The 26,015-nt window shown below is 43.8% G+C and overlaps 1 protein-coding gene across 1 annotated transcript in view; it reads right to left on the bottom strand.

Annotated features, from left to right (window-relative positions):
* CACNA2D4 (calcium voltage-gated channel auxiliary subunit alpha2delta 4) overlaps positions 1-26,015 on the bottom strand; it is a 114,365-nt gene that overhangs the window by 52,182 nt on the left and 36,168 nt on the right. Inside the window, exons 19-24 of the mRNA XM_006092144.3 lie at positions 17,046-17,107; positions 15,913-15,980; positions 13,711-13,756; positions 13,513-13,610; positions 11,939-12,032; positions 684-779 (exon numbers count right to left, since the gene is read on the bottom strand). Of these exons, the coding sequence (XP_006092206.1) occupies positions 684-779; positions 11,939-12,032; positions 13,513-13,610; positions 13,711-13,756; positions 15,913-15,980; positions 17,046-17,107 (464 nt within the window). The remainder of the gene's footprint in view (positions 1-683; positions 780-11,938; positions 12,033-13,512; positions 13,611-13,710; positions 13,757-15,912; positions 15,981-17,045; positions 17,108-26,015) is intronic.

Below are 26,015 nucleotides of genomic sequence, written 5' to 3'. Positions count from 1 at the left end.
GCTCAGCCCCCTCCCTTCCAGACCCCTCCCTGGGCTCCCGCTCCCCCTTTGCAGCACGCGGCAGGGAGGACAGTGGGCTGGCTGGTCCCTGGGCAGCAAAGCTGGGCTTTGCTTGGAGCAGGGCTTCCCAGCCTCAGCACGACTGACAGGCTGCCAGGGGCTGCCCTGCGCTCGGCAGGAGGGTTAGCAGTATCGCTGGCCTCCACCACTAGATGCCAGTGACAACACCCCTCCAGCTACTGCAACCCAAACGTCTCTAGACATTACCCAACGGCCCTGGGGTCAGGCGGGTGCAAATTGCCTGCAGTTGAGACTTGCTGGCTTAGGGGATGGGAAAGTGTCAAGAAAGGAGGGGACGCAGCCAGAAGAGTTAGCTTGTCACACGGAGACCTGCCCCAGGGGGGAAACAATTTCTGGGTTTCCTTCTGAGGAAGTGAACCTCTGGCTAAGCCTCCCGACTTCACAGTCTCGGGGGCTCTCTTGCCCCCTGGGCTGCCCTCCCTCCTCTCCGGGGGCACCTCCAGGATGAGTCCGAGCCTGGGGGGAAGGGTTACTTTTCTGACCTCCCACTCCGTAAGCCCTAACCTTCCACCCTCTTCGCACTTCAGGGGTTCGCACATGCCCTGCCAGCACACGCTCGGGAGCGCCCTACAGGGACCCCACTCCCGCCCCGGCACACTCACTTGTTGGAGACCTTCTCCGAGCCCACGAACAAGCTGCTTCTGAGGAGGCCGGCCCGGGTGCCCAGGAAGGCCAGGTCCGCCACGCGCTCCGACTCCCTGTGAGGCAGACAGAGCAGGTGGCACCACACCCAGCACGGTGGCAGGTCCAGGAGGAGGGCACGGGGAGCAAGGACGAGGCCTCAGGGTGAACCCACAGTTCCTATCAGTCCAGTCCATCTGAGTTATTTGCTACGTCTCTGACAGGCCATTGGAAAGGGTAAGGCAGCACGCCCCTGGCCCTTCTGGCTGGGGGTGGGGCTCTCCTGGGCGGCAGCCCCTTTATTTATTTATTTATAAATAGGATATTTTTTCTATTGATTTTTAGAAATAGTGGAAGGGTGGGGGCAAGGGGGAGAGGGAAGGAGGGAGGGAGGGAGGGAGAGAGAGAGAGAGAGAGAGAGAGAGAAACATCAATGTGAGAGAGACACATTGATTGGCACCCCAACCAGGGCAGGGTTGAAGCTACAACACGGGTACATTCTCTTGACTTGGAATCGAATGCCTGGCCCTTCCATGTGCGGGCTGACACTCTAATCACCGAGCGACACCAGCCAGGGCCCACATCCCCTTTAATAATGGGGTCCCCTTGTCCTCTGCCTCTTCAGATCTAGGTCCTGATTCGTCCACTCAGCTTTTGGGGGAGTTGACTCTGGAAGCCAGAGGGAGCTCGGGAAGAGGGATTTTTGTCCTGGGACCAAAGGGATAGTAACTTCTGACCAGCGCATACACAGCTCCTCACAGTTTCAAAGCCCTTTCCACATAGTCACCTTATTATGAAATGTGAAAGGAGGAGGAGCGGACTCTGACTACCTCACCTAAGTGATCCTGCTGGACTTCATGACCTTGCCAACAGATTTGAAAAAATCCGTTAGCCAGCTGGAGTGGAACTAATTCTTTTCATGGTCTCAAAGCCATATTGTTATGACGATGCACCAGGGGGCAGTCATCACCTCTTTCTTCATTTAATTTCAGCTTACTGAGGTATAATTGACATAAAATTGTAGGCATTTTAAGCATACATTGTCTGGGTTTGCTGTATGTCTGCATTGTGAAAGGACCCTCCCACTCAGTTAACTAACACATCCATCACCTCACACATTTATCTATTCTGTGTGTGTGAGAGCATTCAATTCTACCCTCTTAGCAAATTTCAGTTATGCAACACAGTGTCATCACTGTAGTCACCATGTGTCACACCAGATCCGCAGACCTTGTTCACCTGAAAACTGAAAATCGGTACACTTCACCACCTCTCCGTTTCCCCACTGCTCAGCAACCACTTTTCTGCTCTGTTTTAGTCCCTTCCCCCCACCCCCCCTTTTCCCTAAAGATTGCCCGTGTCTGGCGTATTTCACTTAGCTGCTAGTCTGGTGTTTTTTTAAAAATTTGAGCCCAGTTAACCACACCATGAGCCCTTCTTGCAGGTATCTTTTCTCAGGGTCTACACCATGATGGCGAACCTATCACACGCGTGTCAGAGGTGACACGCGAACTCACTTTTTTGGTTGATTTTTCTTTGTTAAATGGCACTTAAATATATAAAATAAATATCAAAAATATAAGTCTTTGTTTTGCTATGGTTACAAATATAAAAAAATTTCTATATGTGACACGGCACCAGAGTTAAGTTAGGGTTTTTCAAAATGCTGACACGCCGAGCTCAAAAGGTTCGCCATCATTGGTCTACACCATCAACAATGCCAACACTCTCTTGTCTTTTTGGTGACATTCTAACAGGTGATACCTCATGTGGTTTTGGTTGACTTCTTCCTGATGAATAGTGATGTTGAGCATCTTTCATGTACCTACTGGCCATTTGTACAACTTTGGAAAGATGTCTATTCAGATCTTCTGCCCTTTTAAAAAGATCAAAAAAATTTTTTTTGCTATTGAGTTGTGTGAGTTCTTTATTTTGCATATTAATCCCTCATCAGATATATTTGTTCTTCCATTCAGTGGGTTACCTTTTCATTTTGTGATTGTTTCCTTTGCTGTGCAGAAGCTTTTTAGTTGCATGTAGTTCCACTTGTTTATTTTTGCTTTCGTTTCCTTTGCTTGATGTCAAGGGATTTACCCCCTATCCTTTCCTCTAGGAGCTTTGCAGTTTCAAATATTATGTTCAAAATATTTAATGCATTTTTAAAACAATGTGCTTTTGTTATTTGAGAAAGAGAGAGGAAAGGAGAGGGAGAGAGAGAAACATCAATTTGCTGCCTCCTGTACTTGCGACCTCTCCGTGCATGGGTTGACGCTCAACCAACTAAGCCACACTGGCCACAGCTGTTTAATACATTGTGAGTTGATTTTTGTGATTGATGTAAAATAGTGAACGGATTTCATTCTTTTGCTTGTGGCTGTCTAGTTTTCCCAACACCATTTGTTGAAAGACAGACCATCCTTTCCCCATTATATATTCTTGGCTCCTTTGTCATAAATTAATTGACTGTATATGCATGGGCTCATTTCTGGGCTCTCTATTCTGTTCCATTGATTTGTGTGTTTGTTTGTATGCCAATATCGTACTGTTTTGATTACTATAGCTTTGTAATATAATTTGAAATCAGAAAGTGGGATGTCTCTGGCTTTGTTCTTTCTTAAGATTGCTTTGGCTATTTGAGGTCTTTTGTTGTTTCATACAAAATTTTAGGATTGTTTATTCTATGCATTTCTGTGAAAAATGCCCTTGGAATTTTGATAGATATTGCATGGAATCTTTAGATTGCTCTGACTGGTATGGACATTTTAACAATATAAATTCTTCCAATCCGTGGGCATGGAATATCTTTCCATTTATTTGTGTCTTTAATTTCTTTCTTCAATATTTTATAGTTTTCAGTGTACAGGTCTTTCACCTCCCTGGTTAATTTTTTCCCCTAAGTATTTTATTTTTTGATGCAGTTGTGAATGGAATTGCTTTATTTTTTTTAAAAAAATATATTTTTATTGATTTCAGAGAGGAAGGGAGAGGGAGAGAGAGAGAGACAACATCAATGATGAGAGAGAAAATCATTGATCGGTTGCCTCTTGCACACCCCCTACTGGAGATCGAACCTGCAACCCAGGCATATGCCCTGACCAGGAATTGAACTGGGAATCTTTTGGTCCAGGGGATGATGCTTAATCCACTGAGCTACCACAGCCAGGCAGGAATTGTTTTCTGAACTTCTCTTTCTCATAGTTTGTTATTAGTGTACCAAAAAATTGAGTTTTGTATGTTGATATTATATCCTGAAACTTTACTGATTTTTTTTATTAGTTCTATCAGTTTTTGTGTGTGGAGTCTTTAGGGCTTTCTAAATATAATATGTCACCTGCAAATAGAGTAAGTTTTACTTCCTCCTTTCCAATTTGAATGCCTTTTCTTTTCTTTTTCTTGCCTAATTGTTTGGTAGGACTGCCACTACTATGTTGAATAAAAGTGGGGAGAGTGGGTACCTTTGTCGTGTGTCTGATCTTAGAAGAAAAGCTTTTAACTTTTAAACCTTTTTACCTTTAAATATGCTATTAGCTGTGGGCATGTCATGTGTGGCTTTATTTAATAACTTCTAACTTTATTAATATTTTTGCTCCTAACCCAATTTATTGCAGATTATTACCCAATTTCTCTCTGTGCCTGGATTAGTGTTTTTGGTGAGTGTATCAGGTAGACAACACCTAAAGCATTGACAAGGGGAAGCATTTTTTTTTTTTATCAAAGCTCAGCTGTGTGGCTGTTGGGGTTTCCCTAATGGAACCCTTTGACGAAGGCTGTACCATACACTGTCACCTGATAGTACCTGGTGCTGGATTAAAACATTTGGTCTCCACGGGAAAAGCTCTGAGGAAAGGGTCTGGAGGTGCACATGGGGCCTATCCCCTCCAGTATTGTAGAGACCAGAATCTCTGGGGGTGAGGCTTAAGCACCTGTATATCTTTAAAAAGCTTCTCAATGCATTTATCTATTCAAAAGTAGAGAGAACAGTCTGATTAGACTTCTACACCATAACTCAGCTTCAACAATTACACCCATGTCAATCTTGTTTCTTGTACAGCCTCCCAAGCCCCTCAACTAGATTATTTTGAAGCAAATCCAAGAAATAATTTCATTGGTAAATAATTTCTATCATTAAAATATAAGGAATAAAAATCCTCAATGCCATTATCTCACCTAAAACCTCCTCACAATTCCTTTTTAAAAAAATATATTTTATTGATTTTTTACAGAGAGGAAGGGAGAGGGATAGAGAGTTAGAAACATTGATGAGAGAGAAACATCGATCAGCTGCCTCCTGCACACCCCCAACTGGGGATGTGCCCGCAAACAAGGTACATGCCCTTGACCGGAATCGAACCTGGGACCCTTCAGTCCGCAGGCTGATGCTCTATCCACTGAGCCAAACCGGTCAGGGCCCCTCACAATTCTTTAATGCCATTAAATAATCCAATAGCCTCATGCATTTTTAAAAATTGTTTAAATCAGAATCTGACTAGGATCTATGGTTGTTATGTCTTCGCTCTCTCTAGATATCTAGTTATTTATTAAACTGTAATTCACACACTATTACAATTCATTAAAGTGTAAAATTGAATGTTCTTTAGCATTCAGATTTGTGGAACCCTCACCACAGTCAATTTTAGAACATTTTCATCATCCCTAGAGAAACCCCGTACCCATGAGCAGTCCTTTTTAGTTTCTTTAAACGTTTCCTCTCCTCTCTTCCTCTCTCCTTTTCTTTCCTTGCAATTAATTTGCTGGACTAGGTCAGTTGCCCTGTAGAGTTCCTTGCATTCTGGATTTGGCTGATTGTGATCTGCGTTGTTATTTAGCATGTTTTCTTGTTCCTTGTATTTCTTATAAGCTAGCAATTGGACCTTGGGGCCTGATTGGATTCTGGCTTAAGTTTTGGCAGGTGGTGTATTCTTCATCAAGATAGACACTATCTGATTGACTAGAGGTTGCAAAATAGGGATATTTCTCCTCAGTATTTGATTATCCTGAGGTATAATTTGTACAGGAAAGGCAGGATAAATAATTGAGTCCTTGTATTTACCAGTTTTTAGAATAATGAGTTGGTTTCCTTACATCTTCCAATGATGACCAATAAGGCCTTCCCCCCGCCCCAGTGTAATTATGAGCACAGGAATTTAAACATATCTAATGTGTTTTAATCCATTGCATTGTTATGACTTTTGCTGCTCGAATTGTCCCCGATTTGGCCAGTGAGAGCCTCTTCAGGGTGGTGCTGGGTCCGCTGGCACAGCCTCATTAGCCTCCAGTAACTTCTTGCTTCCTGGTAGGGGGAGGTGCTCCTGGCTAACTCTGTACATTTCCCACTCCTGCCCTGACTTTGCTCCAAGGACCACGCACTCATTTTAATGAGGACATTTTAATGTGGACATTGAAAGGTCACAATATAGATCTGAATAGTTCACTGAGGTTGGTCCTTTCAGGGGACAGAGCTAGGATACTCCTTTTGTTTCTTTCAGAGAAAATACATCATGAGCCCACTGACATTTTCAATTCATATTTTCCATCACATCTAAACTTAACTTCTTTTAATTTACTTTTATTAAATTTTATTGGGGTGACATTGGTCAACATGAACATATTAACTTCTTTGATTTAAAAAAGGTGTATGTCTTTCCTCTTTTGCTGAAAATATTGGTTCCTAATTACATTAACATTATATATTGCTTTACCAATTAATATAGTTTGTGACTAACAGTGTCAATATTGTTTCTAGCAATATGGTGATTGAACACAGTTTACGATTTTATTTATTTAGTGTTTACAGCTCTATGTTTTCAAGTCCCTTGAAAGAACTCACCTATGTATGGTTATTTCAGGAATTTTTTTAAAGACATACATTTGAGGATATAAGTTCTATTGTATGTAATGATAATAGTTATATATAACATATATAATTTAATAGACTTTTATTTTATACATACAGTATAGACCAGTGGTTCTCAACCTTCCTAATGCTGCGACCCTTTAATACAGTTCCTCATGATGTGGTGACCCCCCAACCATAAAATTATTTTTGTTAAGCCCACCTGATGTGGCTCAGTTGGTAGTGTCGTCCCATGCACCAAGAGTTCATTGGTTCAAAATTATTTTTGTTGCTATTTCATAACTGTAATTTTGCTACTGTTATGAATCGTAATGTAAATATCTGATATGCAGGATGGTCTTAGGCGACCCCTGTGAAAGGGTAGTTTGACCCCCAAAGGGGTCGCGACCCACAGGTTGAGAACCGCTGGTATAGACCCTGGTCCTGAATCACTGAATACATCTCCTTTTTCATGCTGTGAAGCCTTTGCTGCTTCTTCTACAATATATGTAATACTAGGGGCCCAGTGCAGAAATTCGTGCACCTTGAAAGGAACTGTGGGCTGAGAGGCTGCGGTGGGCACAGGGGTGAGTCTCTGCCCATCCTCAGTGCCCCCACCTAACCCCTCCTGCTGTGGTCCCTGTCCCCTGTCTGCCAGCAGCCCTGCTCCTGCTGCCGCCACTCCCAGGCGCTGACGGCACTGGCCCTGCTGACGGCAGATGCGAGTGAGTGGGGCTGTCGCCAGCAGCCGGTGCGAGGCAGCTGCCTGCCCTGATCACCCCTCAGGAACAGGGGAAGGTGGAGAAGCCCTAGAGGTGATTGGGGCCAGCAGCCGATGCTCGCACTCGCTGATGGCACCGAGCAATCTGGGCCAGCATCGGGCACCAGCACAGGGTGCGAGCAGTGGGTGGGACTGTGGCACGCATGAACAAAGAATTTTCAGTAACCACCAGAGGCTCGTCCCAATGACAGCGACTGGCGCCCTGCCTTGGTCTGGCATCCTGGTTCACCTGCTCCACCATCCTGCAGTGGCTGACACCTGGTATTTCAGGAATTTGATTCACAGCTAAGTTTATTTTCTTTGCTTTCAATTTTTATAGCTTATATTTTAAAATTTAATTTTGTTTTATAATGATATAAAGCATTCACACAGTTCCAAAGTCAAATATGGAAAATAAGGCATATTCAGAAGAGTTTGTCTCTGTCTCTATCCCCCTGTTCTTTCACTTTTCCTATAAGTAATATTTTTTCTTGACTTGTTTTTTGTTCAATTAAAAAATATATATATGTACATACATACAAATATGTATATAAATGTATATAACTATGAAAATATATTTGCATTTCCCTGTTTTAGGTAAACAGTGGGGGTATTGCTAAGATCATTCCATAAGAGTATATAGAAATATTTCTCATTTTCCTCGCTCAAATGTTTATTTTAAATTTATTTTTCAATTATATTTGGTATACTATGTTAGCTTCAGATATACAACATAGTGATTTGGCATTCACATACCACATGAATTATATAAGTCTAGTACCCACGATAAGTCTAGTACTCATCTGGCACCATGTATAGTTATCACAATGCTACTGACTATATTTCCTATGCTGTACTTTACATCCTCATGACTATTTTCATAACTGGCAATTTGTACTTAATTCCTTTTACTTCTTTTGCCCATCCCTCTATTTGCCCTCCTATCTGCCAACCATCAGTTTGTTCTCTGTATCTATTAGTTTATTTTCATTTTGTTTATTTTTTAGGGCCTACATATAAGTGAAATCATATGGTATTTGTCTTTCTCTGTCTGACTTATTTCACTTGGCATAATACCTTCTAGGTCCATCATGTTGTCACAAATGGCAAGTTTTCATTCTTTTTTATGGCTGAATAATATTCCATTGTATATATGTACCACATCTTTTTTTATCCATTAGTCTATAAATGGACACCTAGATTGCTTCCATATCTCGACTATCCTATATAATAAAAGTGTAGTATGCAAATTGTCCCCTCAACTGGGAGTTCATCCGGGAGTTTGACCAGGGGGTGGGGCCGGCAGGGGGAAGGGAGGAAGCAGCCAGCAACTGCTAGGGACCCTACCAGTGCATGAATTTCATGCAATGGGCCTCTAGTTATAAATAATGCTGCAATAATGGCTCGAGACTGCTGCTGCATTGAAGTGGACAATAGAAGCCCTGATGGATGGGAGCGATCGTGAGGAACTTGGAAAATCTGGGGGAGTGGGCATTTCCCTATCGGATCTCTGTCCACAGCCAGTGGCACAACAGAGGAAGGTATTTCTTGGTGGATTTTTATGCACCAACAACAACTGTTGAAAGCATGATGGAGCACATGTCTCAAGACATTGATGTAATCAGACTTAATATTGTAAAACACCCCTGCCCCAGGAAGTAAAGGAGTGTGAAGGGATTGTCCCAGTCCCACTTGAAGAAAAACTGTATTCCACAAAGAGGAGGAAATGAGGATTCTCCAGATTTTAGCTTTCTATTCAGTTCTCTCACTTTTGAGCATCGTGGGTGAATAATTTACAAGCTTGACCTTTACATAAAAGTGTGTTAGGTGCCATTTGAGTGTTCTGGGTATTTTTAGCTCTTGATTTCCTTTGCTGGGAGAGGTGGAGGAATGGCTTGCTTGGAGCCACTGTGTAATCTGCGGGGTGCCACTCTCCAAGTCAAATATATCATTCTTGATTTTGTTAAATTAAATGTAATTGTTTTTGCCCTATAACACTAACACCATTTTGAAGAACAAAAATGATAAAACTATCTTGGATTGTGAGCTAATTATTCATACTGTATAATCATGCAAGATAAAATATCATTCAGATTGTTTTAAAAAATGCTGCAATAAATATATGGATGTATACATCTTTTAGAATTAGTGTTTTCAATTTCTTTGGATAAATATCCAGAAGTGGAATTGTTGGGTCATATGATAGTTCCATTTTTAATTTTTTGAGGAAGTTCCATATTGATTGCTGCACCAGTTTGCAATCTTGCCAATAGTGCACCAGGGTTCCCTTTTATCCATATCCTTGACAACACTTGTTGTTGTTGATTTATTGATAACAGCCATTCTGACAGGTGTGCGGTAGTATTCATTATAGTTTTGATTTGCATTTCTCTGATGATTAGTGATGTTGAGCATCTTTTCATGTGCAGTTGGCCATCTGTATATCCTCTTTGGAGAAATTCATGTCCTTTGCCTATGTGTGGTTTTTTAAAAATATATTTTGTTGATTTTTTACAGAGAGGAAGGGAGAGGGATAGAGAGTTAGAAACATCGATGTTTGTTTCAGCTGCCTCCTGCACACCTCCTACTGGGGATGTGCCCGCAACCAAGGTACATGCCCTTGACCAGAATTGAACCTGGGACCTTTCAGCCCACAGGCTGATGCTCTATCCACTGAGCCAAACCGGTTAGGGCCTTTGCCTATATTTTAATTGGATTGTTTGGGTCTTTATTTTTTTTTTATGTTGAGCTGTTTGAGTTTGTTATACATTTTGGATATCAACTCCTTATTAGATATTTCATTTGCAAATATCTTCTTTCATTCAGTAGGCTGTCTCTTTTTTTTAATGTTTTCCTTTGTACTGCAAAAGCCTTTTAGTTTAATGTAAGTCCCATTCATTTATTTTTGTTTTGTCTTTGGCCTAGGAAACATATTAAAAAATATTACAGAATATTGCCTATGTTTTCTTCTAGGAGTTTTATGATTTCAAGTCTTGCATTTAAGTCTTTAATCCACTTTGAGCTTATTTTTTTATATGGTGTAAGAAAGTGGCCTCGTTTAATTTTTTTGTAATGTATCTGTCCTGATTTCCCAACATCATTTATTGAAGAGACTGTCTTTATACCATTGTACTAGTATATTCATGCTTCCTTTATCATAGACTAATTAACTATATATGTGTGAATTTATTTCTAGACTCTCTATTCTGTTCCATTAATTTATGAGTCTGTTTTTATGCCAGTACCATGATGTTTTGATTACTATAACCTTGTAGTATAGTTTGATACTGGGTAGTGTGATACCTCCAACTTTGTTCTTCTTTCTCAGTATTGCTGAATCTATTCAGGGTCTTTTGTGGTTCCATAATAAACTTTAGTATTATTTGTTCTAGTTTCGTGAAAAATATCATTGGTATTCTGATAGGAACTGCATTGAATCTGTAGATTGTTTTGGGTAATATGGACAGTTTAAAGATATTAGTTCTTCCAATCCATGAGCACTATATAGTTTTCTGAGTGCAGGCCTTTTACCTCTTTGGTTAAATTTGTTCCTAAGTATTTTGTTCTTTTTGATGCAACTATAAATGGGATTGTCTCTTAATTTGTCTTTTCAATAGTTTGTTATTGGTATATAACAATTATGTCAGTATTTACAGTAGGGTAGTATTAAGTAATATATCAAGAGTCTAGGGAGATTGGACATTTTCATTCCTATTCAGGAACAGGGTATGGCCCACCTGAGGATATGTTTTTATTGTTTTTTAGAGAGAGAGGCAGGAGGGAGAGAGAGAGAGAGAGAGAGAGAGAGAGAGAGAGAAAGAGAGAGAGTGAAACATGGATGTATGAGAGATACATTGATTGGCTGCCTCCCTTACGCCCTGGACCAGGGGATCCAACTCCACAACCTAGGTAGGTGCCCTGACAGGTAATCAAACCTGCAACCTTTTGGTTTACAGGTCATTGTTCCAACTAACTGAGCCACCCTGCCAGGGCCCCACTCTGTTTTTAACCTCTTATCTTACCCCCTCCCAACACTCATGTGCTCTTACATACACCTGAACACACATGTGCGTGCAAATGCACATACACATACCACCCCCCCCCCAAACACACACTCAAACCGTTCATCTCTTCTTTCTATCTGTCTGCTAAGCACAATAGCACCAGGCGCTGGGACACACGGAGGTGAAATTTGTACTTCATGGTGTCTTGACCTCAGCTCCTGGAGACAAGGCACTGATCTGCTGACCTGCTCCCTCAGGGCACTCTGGTGGTGGGTTCTCACAGTGAGAGCCCAACCCTGAGACAGGGGTTCTTAGAATGGGACTTCTGCAGTGTGGGCTGGGGGGTTTGGTTCTGTGTCGGGGACCTGCTCAGGGTGTTTCTCCCGAGGGGTGTGTGGTGTGCGGAAGCTCTGTAAAGCCCCCACATAACCTGGGACTGTGTGAATGTTGCTCTCACTCTCCCTGTCTCCCTGTCTTCCCACCCTCATCACAGTTCATCGTAGGCCAAAGGACTTGGATGATCTCCTAAGCTGCCAGCCAGCTCGTGGTGGGGGAGGGGGGACCCTGACTCAGCCAAGGGAATGCAGAGGCCAGGACCTCTTTCCCTTGTGGGAGCCCTCAGCCCCAGCCTGTACATACTCAGAGGCATTGAGAGCCAGCGCTGTCCAGTAGGCTTCCATGGGTGCTGTCACCACGGCATCAAACAGTACCTCCCGCACCAGCTCCTCGTCACCTGGTTGCAAAATCAAAGGAGACCAATGTACTTATTTCCCCCATGATTATAAGCACAGCTCACCTGCCCTTTTGAAAATCCTGACCTTCAAGGAACAAGATGTGCCTCATAAACATGTGTCCGGAGCGTGTAAAATTACCTACGTGAATTTGAGGAAGTCGCTGCACCTCTCCCAGCCTTCATTTCCTCAACCCCAGACAACATGTGAGTAGAACCAAACGACCACTAAGGCTCTTCCCAGTTCTAATGTTCTGTGAAATTATAGAATCCCTCAGCAACATCAGACTTCGTTGGTGCGCAGCCCGCCCTCCATCTCAACTCCCATCCCCCTGCTCCTTGGCCATCGCCCTCACACTCGCTGGCCTCGGCAGTTCTGTGAATTTGGATTTGCTGAGGGCCTCCACATAGGCTCTTCCCTTGGCCAGGATGCTCTTTCATGGTGTCTCTCTTTTTCCTCACTCTCTTTGCTATTTACTTTTATGGCGGCGGAATTCATGTAACATAAACTCAACCAATTTAAAGTATGCAATTCAGTGGCACGTTGTGCACTCACAATGATGTGCAGCCATCACATCTGTCTAGCTCCACAACATTTTCATCACCACCATCACCCTGTACCCATGAACCACTTGGGTGGTAAGTGACACTGGCTGACAGAGGTGGCCCTCCCGGACCCCTTGTTTGCAGCAGGCCCCATCTTTTCCTGTACAGCACAGTCTGTAACAACCTACACCTACACACGCAGGCTTGCTTCTTCATCACGTGGTTTCCCCACGAGATTATGAGCTCCCTGAGAGCAAGGGCCTTGCCTGGTTGGGGCATTTCTAGCTTCAGTGCCTGCTCCAGGCCTGGCACAGAGGACATGCTCAGTACAGATTGTTCATGGAATGAATGTTGGGACTCATAGAAAGTGGAGTCTTCTCTTGCTGGTGACATGTAACAAAATGACCTGCTCCTTCTTCCGAAGAGAAAGTACCATGTTGAGGGTGTGTATTTTCACAGTTGAGTTAGTGGAGGGGAACTTAAGGTTAATCTGAGAACCAGGTGCTAGAAAACACTCACAGACACAGGCTGTGAGAGGCTGTCTGGTCAAATGCTCTCCTCTGCAGAGACGAGGACGGAGTGTCAGCTGCTGGCCCAGGCCCACTGCTAGGTGGTGGGGAGACAGATCTGATGGCTAGGCGGATGCCTTTACACTGTGGGAGTGTCCCTTCGGAGCCTTACAGTGCTCAGGTGAAGGAGGTTTGCAGAGATCCTAGTCCCTGACATGGGGATGTGCTCATGTGCCCCGTTCCAGGAGCACTTAATCATCAGGCTGTCTCTGCTTTGTCTTGGGAAGTCTCCCTGTCCTCCTAGGCCATCAGTGAGTTCCCTGGAAAGAGCTACCTGGCAGCCCTCCCCTAGCCCCAGGCCTCCCTTCCTGCAAAGTCCTGAGCTGCAGGATCCCAGAGGGAAGCCCTCATGGGCAGGCAACACGCACACTCCAGGTCTGGGTCCTCCCCTGTCAGAAAGCGGACCATAGCCTCCCGCTGGCTGAGCTTCCGGTGGTCGGGGTCGATATCCGTGATACAGTAGATCCTGGAATCCAGAGGAGTCAAAGTTACCTCAGAAAATCCTGCCCCTCTTCCTCCCTCCCTGCCGCCTTCTCTTCCTCAAGTGCATTGACTTCTCCACTTACCAGTTGCTGGCCAGGGTCAGGTCTGGGTGCAGCAGGTCGTGCAGGCCTGCAACCAGAACTCACACTCAGTAGGACGCTCACCCCATGTGAGGACGTGCCCCAGAACTGTTTCGAAACAACTGCTGGGAAGCTTCTTCAGGGAAGGGCTGGGTTTACTCTTCCTTTTCTCAGCTCAGAGTAGGGCTGGGCTGGGTTTACATAGACCATGCCTTTGTCCATGTTGCTCCCCACTCCCTGAAATGTTCTTTCTCCTCATTACCTCATGTCCAAATCCTAACTATCAGTTCTCCCTTGAAGGAGAGAATACTTTGAAACCAGTGATTTCGTCTTCATTGTACCCGACTGAGCTAAATGGCCAGTCAAAAGGTGATCCCAGAGGTGGGCCATGTCTGTTCTGTGTAATCTCTGTAGCCTCGTGCCCAGCCCAGCACAGCACCTACACTGACATGGGCTCCATACATTTGTTGATTGAATGAATGAATGAAAAGCACCCCACTGAGCACCCTCAGTGCTCAAAAATAAATAGGTGCTCAAATTGAGGTTCATCAAATTGAATGCAAGGATGATGGCAACGCCAAGGGGGCATGCGCGGCTTCACTAAAAGAGGTTCTAGGCTGACATAGACGCAGGCAAACAGTCAAAGGGTGACACTCCTGTCCCCACAGGAAGCCCAGTTGACTTTAAGCCCCTGGATCACTGGCTGGTCTAACCCACTGCAGTGGGTGACGGAGGGCACCCATCCCTGCAGCAATGAGATGGGATATCTGGGAGAGGAAGAAGAGCACAGGGCAGGGAAGTTTGTTTTGGGGCCGGCGGGAAACGGAAGGAGTGTTCCAGCGTCAGGACACAGGCTGTGAAAGGGCGAATTCAGGGGATGTGGGAGCACACAGCTGGGCACATAACCCAGCCTGGGTGTGGACAGGGGTCCTGGGGGGCTCCTGGGAAAGTGAAGTGTACCCTGGGCCTGAGGAGTGGGTCCGAGTTAGCTGGGATCAGAGGGTGGGGCTGGAGAGAAGAGCATTTCAGAGGAGAGTGCAGTAATGGGAAGACTTGAAGCCTAGTGTGTGGGGAAATGAGAAAAAGCAGAAGGCCAGTGAGGGTCCTTTAGCAGCAACACAATCCAATTCGGCATTTCTAGAAAGTTCCCTCTGGCAGAAAGAAGTTCAAAGAAAGGAAGAGGCAGGAGACCCGCTGGAGGCGGCTATGGCTACCTGGGAGAGAGGGGACAGTGGCCGTGGCAGAGAGGAGAGACAGGTACAGTCAAGGGATGGTAAAGGGGAATGGACAGAATATGGGCTTTGAATAGGGCTGTGACCACATCTCTCAAGGACGCCCTGAGCCCTGGATATGGGTTTTTTTCTCTCAAGGTGCCCAGGCAGCTGCCAGTCATGAGCAGGTTGCGTTAGAGAGGGTGGGCCCTTCTCTGCCATCCTCCCCACCATCTCCCGCCATTCTTCTCAGGTTCGCTGCCCATGAGCTCCCTTTATGGGTTGCATTGTGTCCTTCAAAATGACATGTTGAAGTTTTAATCCCCAATACCTGTGAAGGTGATCTGATAAGCAATAGGGTCTTGGCAGATGTATTCAAGTTACAATGAGGTGCCTGGTGTCCTCATAGGAAGGGAAAATAGAGACACACAAGGGGAGAAGCCATGTGATGATGGAGGAAACATGGAAGAGCTGCAGTGCAAGCCAAGGACGTGGGGACCAGGAGCTGGAAGGGGCGTTGGAGGCAGCCTGGCCGGCAGAACTGTGAGGGAATACTTTCTGTTGTCAGGGCCACCCAGTTTGTGGCACTTTGTACAGCAACCCAAGCAAATGGCTACAGATTTGCTTCCTCACTCTTCCCAGCCTCCTTTCTCATGCCTTCCGCAGTCTTCCGACAGGTTAAATTCAGCTTTGTTCAGAGAAACACATCCCCTGGAGGCCCGGCCCTCTGGCCCAGCAACGCCTCCCAGGGCCTGGCAGTGCGAAGTCGGCACATCTGAGGCTGTCGGTTTTGATGGCCGACTGGCAGATGCTGCTCACCCAGGATGCCCGGACACACAGACCGTCCTCCCTGTAGCCCGGCTCTGAGAGTCTGCCCTCAAGACCAGGGCCCGGAGCCTGTCAGACCAGCTCTGGCTCCAGTTGGTCCTGCTCACTATCCCAGGAGCATCCATTTTCCCCTCTTAACTGTCATCTGTACGTGGCGCCGACCCACCTTCTTCCACAGATGTGTTCCCCAGGAGGATGTGTTCGCCGTGGCCCTGGGACAGCACCACTCCCAAGCTGTGGGGAGAGCAGAGAACCCAGGTCCTCATCAACAGCAAGTGCAAGTCAACGTCCGGTCCATGTCCTGCTCTTCACCAGCTCTAAGTGTACGAGCTGTCCACATCCAAGCCCCTTGCTTCCCTCAGGACTGAGGCAGCACTTTTATTTTTACATCAGCCTTTCTTCCTGAAAAGGACCAGGAAATTCTACAGGCCAAAGATTCTCCTCAGCACCCATTTTAATCAGGTTACACCCTGAACCTCTCGGGAACCCGCTGAAATGTGGAAAAGTCTCTAGGTCTCACAGGGCTCCCCACATAGAAGAGTCCTTTCCCAACTGGTGAATCCCACGATGCCTTCCTCTCTCTCCTGGCAGAACATTGCTTTTGAACCTTGGCCAAATATCTGAATCACCCAGGGAGCTTTAAAAGACACTAGCGTCTGGGCCCCATCCTAGAAATTCTGAGTAAATTGGTTTGGATGGGGCCTGGACATTGGCAATTTTATAAAATTCCTCAGGAATTCTAATGAGCAGTCAGGGCTGGAAGCCATGCTTTATTGAGAAATGAGATAATTCAGAGATAAAGGCTATTTGTTTCCTAATCCGTATATTACCTGGAGTTAAATATTTATACTGCTGGAGGAAACCTAGGAGTTCTTTAAATTTCATCTTTTATCTAACAATTTCTTACAACTGCATGCATTAAGATCTTTAAGTAGATTATGCCATTCAATGTTCACAATACCGCCAAGAAGTAGCTAGTATTACAACCCTCATTTTACAGATGAGGAATCTAAAGCACAGAGAGGTAAAGTAACTTGACAAAGGTTACACAGCCTGTAAGCGATGAAGTTGGGATTTAAACTCAGGCAGTTTGGTTCCAGACTCTGCACAATAGACTACACCGGCAAAGCAGGACTAGATCTCTTAAGTTTCCTGGATACAGACCTGGGTCTTTTTCTGTTGCCACAAAACTGCCAACTATGAGTAAATACATCCCCCTCCCTGAAAGTTCTTCCCTGTGTTGTTGATATTCATGTTCTACTCATCCTTCCACTCCGCAAACAAAACATGTGTCCTCACCTGAAAGGTGTGTCACTGATGTCTGTGAAGAAGTAGTCATTGGTCAGGAAAAGAACCCTCTTCTGAAAGAGAAAACAAAGATGTTTGCTGGAGAGGAGTGGCCCCCATGCCACCCACCTCCTTACCTAAAGCCCTTGGGGTTTCACCAGCTCTGTGCCGTTTCTCTCACTTCTTACCTCTTCCCTAACCAGCACCAGCATGCCTCATCTCTGGACACCACAGGCAGACTCATCATCGCAGGCCCAGCAGCCTTTGGGGGTGGCCTGACTGAAGGACCAAGGGCTAGACCTGTGCTGTCCCATAAAGTGGCCAGGGAATGAATGGTACTGAACCTTGATATGTGCAAATAAGGAAATGAATCTTCAGACTTTAGTGAAGGAAAATTTAAATTGAGATCACCAATGTGGTAGTGACTATTGTATTGGACAGGGTGGGTGTAGACTGATTCTCGGCTTCATATGGGACCAGAGTGGAATATTTATGCAGTTGGAGGGAATCTAGTTGGTGCTAAAAGCTTCTGTCCACCCACCCACAACCCTTCCCTTTCTTGAATACAGCCTAGGGAGTGGGGTCACCATTCTCTCCACTAAACCTCTCCCAGGCCAGTCACTCTTTACAACTCTTTTTTCCTTTCAAAGCTGCTTCTCTCAGGTTTCACTTGCATTTGCATAAATTAGAGCATCAGGTAGTGTATACAGAGGCTATGAATCAGACAGATCTGGATTTAAGTTGTGTGCTCTGAGGTAAATCACTTCATTTTTCTAAGCATCAGAATTCGCATTTGTAAATCGGGGTTAACAATAGCATCTCTTGCCTATGGTTGCTCTGAGGTTGTATGTTTTTAATAGATGGGAGTCGGTCCAGGGAACAGCAGGATTTGCGCTGGGCTCTGAAGTTCCACGGAGTGTCTGGTCCACAGACTCAACTTTCTGTCTTTGGGAAAGCCACATGTTCCAGTTGGCTCAGGAGCTGTTATTTCCCTCACTTCTTTCTGGCTTTTCTTGCACCTTGGAAACTGGACAAGATGTTGGAAGGGAGCTCTGTTGTGGTTAGAACATTGGCTGGAGCACCAAAGAGTCACGGGCTTGATTACCTGTTAAGGGCACATACCAGTGTTGCAGGTTTGATCCCTGGCCCCGGTTGGGATGGGTAGGGGAGGCAACCAATTGATGTGTCTCTCTCACATTGATGTTTCTCTCTTTCTCCCTATGCCCCTCCGACCTGGCAACCATCAATTTATTTTCTGTATCTATGAGTTTATTTCTGTTTTGTTTGTTTGCTCATTTTTTTTAGGTTCCACATGTAAGTGAAATCATACAATATTCGTCTTTCTCTGTCTGACTTATTTCATTTAGCATAGTACCCTCTAGGTCCATTCATGTTGTCACAAATGTTATTTCATTATTTTTATGGATGAGTAATATTCCATTGTATACATGTATCCACTTGATGGACACTTAAGCTACTTCCATATATTGGCTATCTATTTATATAAAAACCCTGGGTGTAACATCACAACTGAGGCTCGACCAACCAGAAGGAAGTCAGTCCTGCAGGGGTTGTCTTGGAAACAGCTGCACCCTCCCTGAGCTGTTTCCTGCGAGGGTGGCCAGGTTTCAGGCAGGAACTCGCCCTCGGAGTGTGGACACACTGAGTCCTGGGTCGTGTTGCCAAGGGCTGCACCCTCCCTGGGCTGTTTCCCGGGAGAGTGAGGTTTGAGGCAGGAACCGGCCCTCAGAGCATGGAGGCATATCTTTATAAAGTTTTAATACATTATATTAGAGGTTGTGGTAGTACTGTTTTACCCACAACGTCTACAGGAATTGCTGCAAATTTACTTCTTGGTGGAAGAACCTTTCATTCCCAATATAAATTACCCATTCCATTAAATGAAACTTCAATTTCTAGACTCAATATAAATAGTGAAGTTGCTAAAACTATTAAAAAGGCCCAACTTCTCATTATTGATGAATGCATAATGGCATCCAGTCATGCTATAAACGCCATAGACAGATTACTAAGAGAAATTTGAATGTTGTATTTGGTGGGAAAGTTCTCCTTCTTGGAGGGGATTTTCGACAATGTCTCAGTATTGTACCGCATGCTATGTGATCGGCCATAGTACAAACGAGTTTAAAGTACTGCAATGTTTGGGGATGTTTCAGAAAGTTGTCTCTTACAACAAATATGAGATCAGAGGATTCTGCTTATAGTGAATGGTTAGTAAAACTTGAAGATGGCAAACTTGATAGCAGTTTTCATTTAGGAATGGTTATTATTGAAATCCCCTGTGAAATGATTTGTAATGGATCTATTATTGAAGCTACCTTTGGAAATACTACATCTTTAGATAATATTAAAAATATATTTAAACGTGCAATTCTTTGTCCAAAAAATGAGCACGTTCAAAAATTAAATGAAGAAATTTTGGATATACTCGATGGAGATTTTCACACATATTTGAGTGATGATTCCATTGATTCCACAGATGATGCTGAAAAGGAAAATTTTCCCATTGAATTTCTTAATAGTATTACTCCTTCGGGAATGCCATGTCATAAATTAAAATGGAAAGTGGGTGCAATCATCATGTTATTGAGAAATCTTAATAGTAAATGGGGTCTTTGTAATGGTACCAGATTTATTATCAAAAGATTACAACCTAACATTATCAAAGCTGAAGTATTAACAGGATCTGCAGAGGGAGAGGTTGTTCTGATTCCAAGAATTGATTTGTCCCCATTTGACACTGGCCTCCCATTTAAATTGATTCAATGACAGTTTCCCGTGATACCAGCATTTGTGATGACATTAATAAATCACAAGGACAAACTCTAGACAAAGTAGGCATATTCCTACCTGAACCCGTTTTCACACATGGTCAGTTATATGTTGCTTTCTCTCGAGTTTGAAGAGCATGTGACATTCAAGTTAAAGTTCTAAATACTTCATCACAAGAGAAATTAGTCAAGCACTCTGAAAGTGTTTTCACTCTTAATGTGGTGTACAGGGAGATATTAGAATAAGTTTAATCACTTTATCAGTCATTGTTTGCGTCACTGTTGTTTTTATATCATGTTTTTGTTGTTTTTATTGTTTTCATATCATGTTTTTGTCATTTTTATATCATGCCTCTGTTGTTGTTATATCCTTTTGTTACTGTTTATTTATTAATAAATTTATATATTCTTTTCATATACATTTTACTAATTTCCTTTCATCTCTCACACTTCTATTATAGAGAAAGGGCAAATAGCAATATTAAAATATTTCTGCTAATTAATTCCCTTTTAATGTGCACGAATTTCGTGCACCAGGCTACTAGTTGTAAATAATTCTGCAGTGAGCATAGGGATGCATATATCTTTTCAAATTAGTGTTTTGGACTTCTTCAGTAAATACCCAGAAGTGGAATTGCTGGGTTTTTCTTTGTCTCTTGTTACAGCCTTTATTTTAAAGTCTACTTTGTCTGATGTAAGTATTGCTAACATAGCTTTTGTTTCATTTTCATTTGCATGAAATACCTTTTCCAGCCCTCACTTTTAGTCTGTGTGTCTTTCAATCCGAAGTGAGTCTCTTGTAGACAGCATTATGTATGGTTCTTGTTTTCTTAGCCATTCAGCCATCCTATGTCTTTTGACTGGAGCATTTAATCCATTTTCATTTAAAATAATTATTGATAGATATGTAATTATTGTCACTTTATTATTCATATATTTGATCTTTTCTTTTTAATGAAGTCTCTTTAACATTTCTTATAATATTGGTTTAGCTTTTTTTTTTTTTTGTCTGGGAAGCTCTTTAGCTGTCTTTCTATTTTAATGATAGCCTTGCTGGGTAGAGTGATCTTGGTTGTAGGTTCTTGTTTTTCATCACTTTGAATATTTTGTGCCAACCCTTTCTGGCCTGCAAAGTTTCTGTTGAGAAATTAGCTGACAAACCTATGGGAGCTCCCTTCTTATTTGGGTCCCATTTTATTTAGGACTCTCTGCACTTCCTGGACTTGTATGCCTATTCCCTTTGCCAGGTTAGGAAAGTTTCCCATCATAATTTCTTCAAATAGGTTTTCAATCCTTTGCTCTCACTCTTCTCCTTCTGGTACCACTTTGATGTGAATGTTGGTATGCTTGATTTTACCCCTGAGGCTCTTTAAACTATCCTTATTTTGTGGTTTCTTTTTTCTTTTTTCTGTTTTGATTGGGTGTTTTCCATTACCTTGTCTTCAAAATTGTTGATTTGATCCTCTGATTCATCTAATTTACTATTGATTCCCTCTAGAGTATCCTTCATTTTAGTTACTGTACACTTCATTTCTGACTGGTTCTTTTTTATGTTTCCTATCTCTTTGTTCAAGGTCTCACCAAGTTCATCTACTCTTCCCCTAAGTTAATTGAACATCCTTATAACCAGTGTTTTGAACTCTGCATTTGGTAAATTGCTTGTCTCCTATTGTTTAGTTCTTTTGCTGGAGTTTTGTTCTGTTCTTTCATTTGGGACATGTTTCTTTGTCTTCTCATTTTGACTGACTCATGTTTGTTTCTCTGTATTGGGTAGATCTGCTATGTCTCCTGGTCTTGGTAGAGTAATTTATGTAGAAGGTGTCCTGTGGGTCCCTAAGGTGCAGTCTCCTGGTCACCTGAGCTGGGTGCCCCAGGCCTGTCCCTTGTGTGTGTTGTGTGTGCCCTCTTGTTGTAGTTGAGCTTTTATTGCTATTGGCACATCAGTGGGAGGGATTGACTCTCAAGCTGATTGGCTGTGAGGAATGGCTGTGATTATAGCTGAAAAGCTATTGTGTAGGGGCTGACCCCACTGAACAGGATTCACTTTATTAGGGTTCTGGTGCCTGCTGAGTCCACCCTTTGGTATGTCATTTGTGGAGGGTATGAGTGGTGCTCTGTTGTGTTCTTAAGCACACCACCAGGTGTGTTGGTTTTGGGGCCTCTTGGGAAGAGATCTGGTGCAAGCCAAGGTCAGCTGCTACCTATGCCCAGCCTGGGGCCTGTTAGTATGAGTTACAAAGTGATCTGCAAATTGTTGTTGCTTGTGTTGGGCTTAGAGGTGCCTGGGAGAGGCTGTCACTGGTGCCAGGCTTGGACTGTTCAGCAGCAGGCATGGGGCCTGCCAAGGTCAAATGCTGCTTGTTTGGAGTTTGTGGACCTTAGAGATTTTAGGAAAACCCACAGCATGAGCCGAGACAGGCTGTTTGTATGGAAAAGCTGCTCAGAGAGGCTTGAGTGGGCCTGCAGTTTGGGTAATGCAGGATCTCAGAATCACCAGTATTAAATAGGTTGATGGAGACTCAGGCTTGATGCCTGCCTGTCCCTGCAGGTTATGTTGAGGGAAGGCTCAGCAGAGGCTCAGCAGAGGAACAATGGCACCTACCAGCTGCCTTTGAGCCCTAGCCCTGAAGCCAGACAATTCAGGTCCTCCCCTTTGTCCCTGCCCCAGCGAGTGAGTTTGAGTAAGTCCGAGCATGGGCCCTTTAAGACCTGTAGTGCCTGGACTCCAGCAGCCCTTGTCTCACCCAGTTGCAATCACCACTGTTTTCCATAGCCAGGAATTATGGTGACTTCTATTCCCAGTACTGGAATCATGGGCTGGGGAGTCCAATGTGGAGATGGGACCCCTGGTTCCTCATGGGGGACCTCTGCACTGAGATATCCTTCCTGATTCTGTACCACCACACATGGATGTGGGAACAGCCTCTTCTGTGTCTCCACCCCTCCTATCAATCTCAACATGGCCTTTTCTTTATATCCTTGGTTGTAGGACTTCTGTTCAGCTAGTCTTCAGGTAGTTCTCAATGATGGTTGCTCTGTAAGTAGTTGTAACCCTGAAGTGGTCATAGAGGGAGGTGAGCACAGCATTTATCTACTCTACCATCTTGACCAGAATTCCCATCTAGTAAAAATTTCATTTCAGATACTATACTATTTGGTTCTAAAAACTGTATTTGGTTCTTGTGGTCGTTTCATGCTGTGTCAAATTAATGAAGCTGGAACTACATTTCCAAATTCACTTCCCTATATGATTCCAAGTTTGAGTTGGCCAAAAGAGAAGTTTGCAAGAGATTTTGGGGCAGACATGAAGCAGCAACCAGTTTACACACTAGAGGAAAGTATCAGGCACTTGTAGCTTGCTCTGAGCTGTTGGCTTACCTTCTTGGCCTGGGTAAGCAGCCACACTCAAAGCTTCCTCAGCTGCCACTGGATCTCCTTCTGTTTCTCTGAGACCCGAGCCCTGTGAGTGTGTAGCTCCATGTGAAGGGCACTAGCTCCTTCTGCAGGTCACTGACTTCACTGTGGGTGGATTTTAGTTTTTCCTCCTGAGTTTCTGTTTCTCTTCATGGGTTCCAGTTTGTTCTTGCTTTTCCCATATAGCTTCCAGCTTTCCTTCCAAACTGTGGTCCCTGCTGTCCTATGATGACTTTAAGGTCACGACAGCCTTCTGTAGACTTCTTCACCAGCTCCCACAATTTCATAAGGTTTAACCCCTAGAATAAAGCCCTATATTCATTTCAGTTATAGTGGTTCTGCTCTTTAATCAAATTCTAACATTTCTCTGCTGAGATTCTCTAACTATTCACTCATTATGACCACCGTTTTAAAATTCCTTGTGCAAATTTATCATATATGCTTTAAAGTTCTTCTAATTCTAACAGCTGGGTTATTTCTGGGTCAGTTTTAAGACTTTTTTTTTCTCTTAACTATGTGTCACATTTTCCTGTTTCTTCACATGTGTAATGATTTTTATTGTATACTTGCTGTTGTAAAGAATAGGTTGTAGGCACATTGTCTTCCTCTGAAGAGTATTGGTTTTTATTTTATTGGTAGATAAATTATTGGCAAGTCTCCTTGAGCTTGTGGAGGCTTGGATTTACATTTATTTTAGGGTGGGTGTGTTTCAACTTTGTCTTTAGGTTTAGGGTGAATCCCTGGGTCTTGACACATGGTCTTCACTCCTAAAGTGTAGCTCTTCTGTGCTCGTAAAGGAAATCCTGTGGTGGTTACTAAGCTTCTTCACCTCAGTTTGTCTCTGACTCCAAATTGTCCCCACTCCCACAGGCGACAGCTGGAATCCTCTTCAGCCTTAGTTTCTGCCTGCTTTTAGTCACTTTCATGTGCCTTTGCATGTTTGTTTTTTAATATATTTTCCAGATTTATAATTGTCCTCTGCTGGAAGGTTAGTCTAAATGCAAGCTACTCCCTCATGACCAAAATCAGAACTTTGAAGTTATCTTTTAAGACTAAAGCTAAAGGAAAGAGAAGGAGGGGGTGGGGTATTCCTGAATCCTGCTAACAGAAAGAGAGAGCTGGAGAGGTTTGGAGGATGAAAGTAAAGAGATGTCATAGCAATCTCTTCTTCCAATAGATTGCCTCTCTTTGCTGGGAAATTAAAGTGTGTGTGTGTGTGTGTGTGTGTGTGTGTGAGAGAGAGAGAGAGAGAGAGAGAGAGAGAGAGAACATACCACAGGGCACTTTAATCCTGTCTCCTTGAATCCAGTGCATAGGGTTTAGAAGGCAGAGGAACATACAGTAAAGCTGCTCTAATGCCGGTGCCAGCTCCTGTGTGTGTGTGTGTGTGTGTGTGTGTGTGTGTGTGTGTGTCACATGTACTCTCCAGCTTTCCATAGTTCCCAGCATCCCCAGGATTGAGGCTTGTTGCTTCTCTCACTCACGTTTCTGAACATGACCTGTCTGGCCCCATAGGTTTTTGGGTTTGTGAGTCCTGCTCTAAACCATGCTGGGTTTGCTACTATTGTCCTTGGTCATGTCACCATGGTCACCTGTCTGAAGTTTAGGGGAGATTTAGAAAGGTCTGAAGAATCTGTGGGAAATAGGGATGCATGAAAAATCCCCTGGGAAAATGGCAAAACAAGGTATCACCTGCCAGGTGGATGGCTTGAGTGAAAAGAGATATCCCCACGTGTTTTAAGAAAGTTTCCCTTGGCCTAGACCTGAGGAGTGCTGCTACTGAGGATCATGCTTGCAGGTGAGATGCACCCCTGAGCTGAGAGAGGACTGGGATAGACTGACTGGCAGGCAAGAAAACAATGCGACTGCCTGTGACTGACAAAGAGAGGACATGCAGGAGAGACAGAGCCGTTGGTAGTGAACCAAGTGGAGCACCACCGGGAAGCATGGCATCATTGTAAACCAGAGCAGTGAGAGGCTGGACTCCACCATGGTGGCCTTTATACCAGCAAAATGCGCCCTCCCCACCCCCCACACACAGTGCAGGTGCAGTAGCTTCTGGCATGAGAGTAGAGAAAGGAAAGATTAAAGAGGAGAGTTTTGCTATCATGGGGTAAAGGGAGAGGAGAAGATAATGAATTGTAAAGGTAGAATAGCAATGCTATTCTAAAGAGAGTCTTGAGAAATCTTTAAGGCGGGCGAGTGAGCTGAGAATTCAGGGCCAGTCCTACAGTAAGGCTTTATACAGTAGTGCTCCAGAGTGTGGGGTCTAGAATTGGACCCTGGGCAAGTCTTTAACCTCTGAATCTCCTCAACTGTAACATGGGGATAGGATAGTACCTTATGGGGTTCTGTTCTCATAAGGTTGTGAGTACTGACTGAACACATTAAGTGCTTAGTACAGTTTCTAATAAATGTTAGCTGCCATTATTACTATTATTTTATTATTAATAATAATAGCAGCAGTAAGGCATGAAATCATCCATGTTATGAAATCTCCATCATGGTTGTGACCATGATCATCATCACCCTACTTCTTTATGTCAAGAAGACTTTGTTAAGTTGCAAATGTCACTTGGATGATTTATTAGCAGCAATGGACACATTTCAAAGGGAGGGCCTGGGGTTTTGGAGAAGCTCAGGCTGCCTGCATCTGGTTAGGACTCTCCCTTGGTGGCTTTGAGAAGTGGGAATCCAGCATGAGAAAGAAAGACCACTTCATAAGCTGGTCTATATTCCACATAGTATAGTCACACTCAGATCTGTCCTAAAGCTG

This window comes from Myotis lucifugus, unplaced genomic scaffold (assembly GCF_000147115.1).
Source record: "Myotis lucifugus unplaced genomic scaffold, Myoluc2.0 scaffold_98, whole genome shotgun sequence".
In the NCBI taxonomy this organism is placed as follows: domain Eukaryota; kingdom Metazoa; phylum Chordata; class Mammalia; order Chiroptera; family Vespertilionidae; genus Myotis; species Myotis lucifugus.
Note: the sequence above shows the minus strand (reverse complement) of the source record. Positions and strands in the feature narration are given on the sequence as shown.